This window comes from Quercus suber, unplaced genomic scaffold (genome assembly GCF_002906115.3).
Source record: "Quercus suber isolate HL8 unplaced genomic scaffold, Cork oak 2.0 scaffold_652, whole genome shotgun sequence".
Taxonomy (NCBI): Eukaryota; Viridiplantae; Streptophyta; class Magnoliopsida; order Fagales; family Fagaceae; genus Quercus; species Quercus suber.
This window is the reverse complement of record NW_027070093.1, coordinates 40,560-48,772: the sequence shown is the minus strand read 5'-3', so window position 1 is coordinate 48,772 and position 8,213 is coordinate 40,560. Positions and strand designations below refer to the sequence as shown.

General features: G+C 34.3%; 1 protein-coding gene across 1 annotated transcript; it reads right to left on the bottom strand.

Annotated features, from left to right (window-relative positions):
• Window positions 1–1,687: 1,687 nt before the first annotated feature.
• LOC112032786 (lysine histidine transporter-like 8) lies at window positions 1,688–7,997 on the bottom strand. The gene is made up of 5 exons (XM_024065540.2): window positions 7,417–7,997; window positions 4,687–4,820; window positions 3,538–3,965; window positions 3,280–3,411; window positions 1,688–2,359 (listed from the first exon to the last, which is right to left on the bottom strand). Exons 1-5 carry the CDS (start codon window positions 7,800–7,802, stop codon window positions 1,871–1,873), a joined length of 1,569 nt encoding a protein of 522 aa, XP_023921308.1. The 5' UTR covers window positions 7,803–7,997; the 3' UTR covers window positions 1,688–1,870.
• Window positions 7,998–8,213: the final 216 nt, after the last annotated feature.

The following is an 8,213-nucleotide window of genomic DNA, read 5'->3' as shown; positions in this document are numbered from 1 at the left end:
AATGCATTTTTTTAATAAGCTTTTTTAAAAAATTTATATATTAAATGTATTTTTTAGACAAATCCCCCGCTTGATTATATTTTAGAATTGTACTCCCAATACTTACACAAAATTTCAAGATTATTAGAAATTAATATCCATCTTATTTATAAAAATGCTTCTCCAAAAGAAGAAAAAAAAATCTTATTTATAAAAAAATTTAAATTTCAAGTTTGTTAGAATAGTAAATAACATTTAAACGTGTGTTGACTAGTGTGATGTTCATAAAGGGTTGCATAATGTGTAACTTGGTCAACTTGGTCTTGTCCTATCTATGAATTTGAGTTAGGGTGTGCTTAGATATTACTTATTTTGCCGAAAACTGAAAACTTATCGTTGAAAAAAAAAAAAAATAATAATAATAATTTTTGAGTTACTGTTCACTCTCCCAAATACTGTTCATTTGCCTTAATGCACTGTACATATCACATGAATAGTGCAAGAGGCACTGGTCAAAAAAAAAAAAAAAAAAACACTAAANTGGGGGTGGTGGTGGTGGGGGGACCTAGTTCGGCGCCTGGCTAAGCCCAAGACAACAACAAAAATTTGTGAATATTGTAATGAAATTATTTTATATCTTTTTAGTTTTTACTTAATAAATGTATAAACTCGTGAGATGAGTTCATATTCTCTTGAAAGGAATTTTCCATGTTATGTTACGGAAGTTCCCTATAAATCAGTGGCAAAAAGTCCGAGTAGACATCCACCAACCTCTCGATAACGTGGCATCTTGCATCTTCGACTGCGTTCCCTTTCCATATTAAAAGAAGAAAAGATTCTAATCTGATTCTTTCCATGAAAAAGACCAAACAGTACAAAATGTTATTATAATTTTTGTCATAATTAAACACACACACGAAAAAGAATAAATTTCTAAAGTAGGACACATCACAAACTCTATTCAAAATATCATAATTATGAAGTTATCGAATCTATATATATATATATATATATATTTTTTTTTTGAGAATGATGTTACCGAATCTATGTTCCAAACAATTACTTTTACAGGTGATCAACTGTGGCAATAACCTTTGTCACAATTTTAATTTCATGGAGAGTAAGTGCTAATAAATCACTTTCACATGAACTTACTAACTTTTTTTTTTTTTTTTTATCTCAATCACTTAGTTGGGGCACAAAGGTTATATCGACCATCTTTCTCAATTATTTGTGGTTCTTTCTCCTTTCTTTCCTTTATTTTATTTTTTGTAATTATTTTATAATTTCAATTCCCTTCCGAGTTGAGAGGGAATGAAAGCGTTAATGCATGAGACGCGTAGACACTGAATGAATAGAAAAGAAACTCTTTTGTCTTTAATAATGAATATTCTTAACACTTTACTTCAATCATTGACTGACTTTTTGACTTGTAATATATAAAAAAAAAAAAAAAAAAAACACTAAACGTGGACGTGGGATCCAAACAAGTACTTAGTCTACATATCTTTGATAAGGGTCTGGATTAAGTCCAGTGTCCAATGACACTAGACCAGTTAGGACTATGACAACTATTCAGTTTTAGACACATCACCATCCCACGAGTGTACTGAACCCAAACTGCCCCCCTTTGATAAAAACCTGCAGTGTATGTGCATTGATTCCTCGCATTCTTCATCATTGCAACATGGGGCCAAGACAGCCGGGCGAGGAACTAAATTCCGCATTAAGACCATATTATATATAGGAAGTTGAGAATGAATTCATCATTACAACAGTTTACTATAAGCGCTTAGGTTCTTACATTGGTGTATGTAAAACATCATAATACAATTCCAACATTCATTATGCAGAACTCAGATTCACTATTTAGCTACTCTTCGCCTACAACTCAGTTGGGCGGCTTGAAGAACTTTAACTTGAGTCCATTGTTTACCATGCTCCAAATACCACCAATGGAAAAGGCCACACTAAAAGCAATCCCCAACCAACCAAGGATCCAATTGAAATACCAATTGAAGCTGTATTTTGTAGGCTTTTTTATGAGAACCCACATGAAGCAAGGGTAAGCAAATGTGACTGGAAGAGTAAGTCCTCCTAACAGACCAGCAAGACTTGAGAGGAAAGGGAGTGCCACCCCTATGAAAAAGTTGACAAATCCATAAAATACACGGAAACCAGACCTGACCCAGATTGAGCAAGGACGATTGGTTCGGCTCGTGTAGCTGGCCTCAAAACTGTCGAAAACAGGCATGGAGTAAATCTGGAAACTGCTCAAACAGTTGAACACAACTAGCAGAAAAGTGATTGCAAGAAGTCCTCTTGGAATATCATGACTGTGAAATCCATACAAGGCATTAAGAATCCCTGATGAAGGCATCTGTGACAAGAAACAGAAGCATTGAATTCAGTCAACCGGTTTGCATTATGGAACACTCACATGTAAATTATTCGGAAAGATGTTAAAAGCCTAATATATTTTGTGGCATTAATTAATGTCAACATGACCATAATTATATAGGAAGGAAAAGTGGGGTACTGTCTTGGATAAAGCATTGATCAGTATTCTGATGAATTAGCTTTTTAATCATTACTATGATGTCATCAATTTTTTGATCAATTTGAGACTATGTAAGCACAAACATACAAGTATCATGTTAACTAGAAGTTGTCAAATATAGTAAAAAAAAAAGGAGCAAAGAACAATGTTCCTCAATGGAGGCCAAGCAAGTGAAGGAACAAAAACAGAATACTGGACAGCGAGGGTTTCATCCTGCTGGGTGATTACTCCTTGGAGTCATCAAGAAACTTCATCACTAACATTCTGAAGACTACAAAGTATATTGTTGAAACAATAAGTTACTAAAAATCACTTCTACAATTATACGATGAAGCTCATTTTCTGCCAATGACAAACTCCTCCACAGCCTATATCTGGTTGCCAAAAATAATATGGAACATTTATTATTATTATTATTTTTTTTAAAAGTGCAAGAAAACAGTTATTTGGTCGCAAGAAGGTTTGGAACCCTACCACCAACCGTTTGAGAATTTTGAATACAAGTATATCCAATTCCAAACCCAGGTTCTTTGATATAAATGATGATAAAAGATGGATGCCAGGAAATGTCAATGATGTCATGGATTTACACTAGTTGTCCAAAGCTGTTTCCATTGGGATTTCAGCCACTAAATTGTTTCCTTTATGCAAAGCTGCTAAGAACTTAGCTTTTGATTCTTTTAAATCATCATGCTTTATGATTTGATAAGAATAAAGAGTGGTGCAGTTGGTACACTTACAAGGTTTCCATAAGCCCAAAAACCTCCAATTGCAATAGGGAATACACACATTGCAATAAAGAAATAGGCAACTTTAGCTCCTCTCCACATTGGCACATGAGCTGGGTGCTTAAATGTTGATGGCATTGTTGCCTGAAAAAGGCCAAATACACTCCATTAGATGACCTAGGTACACATCTTCAAGAAATGATGATTTTGGATATTGATTCTAAAAGTAAAAAAATGAATTTATATCCTTTCAGGACTCAGAGTGCATACCTGAATCTCTAGAACTAAATTGTGGCCTCTGAAAGCAAAGGCAACAATCCCAAGTGCGTTCATTACTGAGAAGACAGAAGCAGCGAAGGATGGCATTGGAAGGGGTTCATAAGATATTGTGGGTGGCCTTTGTTGGCTTACAGAGAGAACCCACACCATGGTGGAATATGTGATGGCTGTCACAGCCCCTACGAGGGAAAGTCCAGCAATAGAATTGAGGTTTGGGAGCTGAGATAGCACAATGCATAGAGAAGTAAACACCAGATACCACTCTACTGTTGTAAGGGGATTCGATGAACAAAGGGGCCCACAAACAATCTGGAAAAACAGTTTCATCGTCTCCCCTCCTATAAGAATCAAAGCTGTTGCAGTTCCCGCTGACAAGTAAACAGTTGGGAAGAGGGATAGCCAGATACCCAATCTTTCCCCTGCACAAGGAACAATATCAGCGGTAGATTGTTAAATTGCCAATTGTTAGGATCACTTGCTATGATACCAATGATAATTACCGATTATCCCAAAAGCATAAACTATTAGGTAATGATGAATTTTGATCATTTAACCATTAACCTAAGAACACTAAGATCATATCTCCAGAAGTATATACAAATACTTAGGGGGAAAAATCAATAAAGGGCAACATCAAATCATTTTCTGCTTGATTACTTCTTACAATCTCAAAGTTGTGCAGCATAGCAGCAATCAAGATTACTTCAGAAGTATAGAGTAAACCAGCACTTTGAAAGCATTAACTGTTGTGAGTACCAAATTTGGGGAAAAAAGGGACAATGGGATGGGATAAACAATATCCTTTCATATGACGGTACATTTCATAATTGACCATTTATCATATATGCAGTGAGCATCAATCAAAATGGGCAATATCCATGTATTTTTTACTCATCTGAGTTTATGTGATGAATGTGGTAATTAATATCATCCATGCAAGTCAGTACAAGTATACATGCAAACAATCAGGCACTGTTTAATAAGTACTCACAGCCATCACAGCCATTATATTCATTTGTGTGTTTGTCAACTCAGAAGTAGAATATGATAACCAACTTTGAGGCAGGAGAGGAAGTAGACGTAATTTTTGGTGCTCAGAAAAATTTAAAAGCCAAAAGTTATGTTGGAAATCATTCTCACCAAATGCTGCTTCTGCAAGCTCCACATATCTGTTGTACCTCTTTCCTGGAACTGCCTCATGTAGCTGAACTAGAATCCACAGTGTATAGAGTTGCCAACAGTAAGCAATGGTTAAAGAAAGTATTCCCCAACTCCTGTGGAAGCAGTAAATATTGAAAACCAAATCAATTAATATAATTTACAATGTTTGTAAATTTGTTATGAGAGCCAATCAGATATAAGGCAGCAAGCTGCTGGCTGTTTTCTCTTTCTCCCATTTAGGTTTTCCCCCTCCCTTAAATACTTTGGCACTTGGTAATCCTTCTAATAGATATGAAAGTTTTCAACCTAGATTTGCCTCACCAATGTAGAGAGTCCATAACTACACAAAATCAGAAGAAAATCCATTTGTTTTTCTTCTAAATATCCAAATGGGCAAACAACAACAAAAAGGAGAATTTGAACTTCCTGGACCTAAATTTTTCCATCATTTTAATTTACAGCAATAGTACAACGCAATGTGAAATTGGGGGGTGACATTTCAATTTGTGAATCATTTGGAGCTAGCTAGAGACATAAAAAAGTATAAAGCAACTAAGTATATACAGCCAAGTGATGCAAATCAGGGGAGCCTTGGCTTTCTAAAATAGGACTGGCAAATTCACAAGGCCATTAAGAAGCTTTTTAACAAACTCCTATGTTCGAAGTAAGATGTTATCTAATTAGACCACAAATTATGTTTGACTGGAAAAGTTCTATGCTATTTGGTCATTAACATGAGGCTAGTTGTTCTGTATAACTACTACTCAATTGTTAAAATGTGGATCATTGTTATGCTGTTTAAGTTTTTAGCATCTCACGGGTTTAATTGTGCTGCAGATGAGAACTGCTTCAACCAATTCACAAATTGAAAAAATCTAAATCATAAAGGCTTTATTTTGCGAGGTTCAGGAAAATGCTACTTTTGTTGCCAACAGTCGGCTGTTGCTGCAATTTTATTCAAATTAAAGTCATTTATTAGAGAAAATTATGTTGTCTGTGATTTGCAGAGTTGTATTCATTAAAAAATACATGTGACCAACCCTAACTAGTTTGTTGAAGAGCCATAATTAATTCCAAAATTTTGGTACTAATCTTTGTTGTTGTTGTTGTATATGCAACTTAATCAAGCTCCCAACCCATTAAGGTTGAGCATAAAAAAGCAACCTTGGTTATATGAAGCATCAGTTTTATACAATTGACAATAAATTTGAAGGAAATAGAGATAGGATATTGAACTGAATATGCTATTATTAATTTATTATTCTTTTTTTGTTAATTAATATATAATATAATTAACATCAAGGGAAAACAAATATCTACTAATTAAAGGCTACAATAAGTTACTATTTGCAGTGATTAGAACTGGATATTATGACAGGGAAAAAGCAAAGCAAGCAATAATCAAAGTATAAAGGGCCCTCTGTCATTATTTCAAAAAGGAATAACAGAATGATTTGTGGACCCCTGATGATTTGTGGCTTTACTTTTTCTCTCTAGAATAAATTTAACTTGTCAAAAAGCAAAAGATAAATGCACGAAATGACTTGCCTCAAGGATGCATGATCATTCTTCTTCTATTAAAAGTAAAGTTTAATTATATCATTTGAACTTTAAGTAAACCAAAAGACAAAAGAGTTTGCTTGGTAGACCCACAAACTCTAAAACTTTACTTAAATTCTTGGGGAAAGCACAGACAGACAAACACATACAGAGAGAGATTCAAATTAAAGTAAAGAAAATAGTGTGCTTGATACTAAAAAAGATGTATGTAAGGTACAAACATAGTCTTTAGGAAATAAAAAAAATATGCAAGGAATCAAAAGAGAGCCGTTTTGGGAAAAAAGTTACTAGTAGAAGAAGACTAGGAAACAGAGAAATAGCAATAAATATGTGAATTGGAAATTGTAATAATATTGTAAAAGAAAACTGAAAATAAAATAAAATAAATTCAATTCAATTATCAGAACTGGAATTTCGTAAGAAAAACAAAAATGCTTAAAATATTTATTATCAATATTATTACAATAAAACAATAGATTTTTTTTTTTTGAAAAGCAATAATAAAACAATAGATGTGATTGATGTCATATCAATGTCTCATGAGATACATGTATATCCTCAAATCTCTCCATTGTGTAATGTGAAGCGCATACACACTAATATAGGCCCTAGGGAGATGACTGCATATTGACGTAATAAATTTTATCATATGTTTAAAAGTTCACACTTGTTAATAAAATATTGTAAGCCACTAGTGCTATTTCACTCTCTACCTACTCATAAGTTCTCACTGAAATCTCGCGGATGAATTAAACCCTAGAACCTCATCACATCATAGATTTTTTCTTTAAGAGTTATTTTAGGACTAAAATCAATTTCAAACTTATATGAGATTAGTTATTTATCATTTTCATACTCACTTATCACATTTTTTTTACCACTTACAATCAACTACTTCAAATAACTTATGAAAATTGTTGTGAAACAAATAAGTAAATGAAAGTGTTAATCTTTTAAAATTTAAGGTAAAGAAAAGCTTCCAAAACTCTAACTAAACGGAAAATAAATAAATAAATAAATAAACAAAGGACAAACTAAGTAACTAATGGGTGGACACAAATTCAAACACGTATCCAAACTAAACACATGTCCGGTGTAAGCCGTATCCGTAACTAATAAGCATAATTAGAGAACATAAGAGTAACATACCAGCCCAGAAAAGCAAAGGCAACAGGCAAAACCAGAGCCTGAAAGCCAACACCAGCATTGAGATTATGAAACGCAGCATAGTGAGCATTCCCATTACGAGACTCAGTGATGGGAAGCCAAGCATCCTGAGGGTTCAGCTTAGTGAGGTGACCCACTTCCTCCAAGTAACCCTTCATGTTAATCAACACCCTCTTCATTGGTGTCCCTATCGGACTCAGAAACCTCGGCGATATAAACGACGACGGAGTCCATGCCGTCGACGACTTTCCTTCCTTGTTCGACGCCGGCCTCGGTGACCTCTGACCGGACGGAGTCTGTATCTCCGGCGTTGAAGCTCTTGGTGTTGCTGGTATTGATATCAGCTCTGTCTCTGGCCTCTCCTCCATTCTCAGGACACTCTCTCTCTGAACAAAAAAGCTTGAAAAGCCACAAAATGAGGAAGTTGCTCTGTGTGTGTGTGTGTGTGTGTGTGAATGTGACTGTGAGTCTTTTGCTCACCCAATGGGGGGTATATATCTATAGCGCTATAGCGCTCTCTAGCTCTTCTTCTTCACTCTTTTACAACTTGTTAACAAGCGTATCTTTATGTGTCTCAAGTAGATTTGGGTACAAGAAATAATAATAACGCACACTGTTTTTGTTTTTCTTTCTTTTCAATTCCGGATAAAAAATTTTCTAAAATAAAACTTTTTTAGTATATACATTAATCATCATTTTTTTAAAATTTTTTTTATGAAACTTAAAAAAATTGTTAAAAAAGTTAGTCACTTTTTATTAGTAAAACTCACACTTAAAAA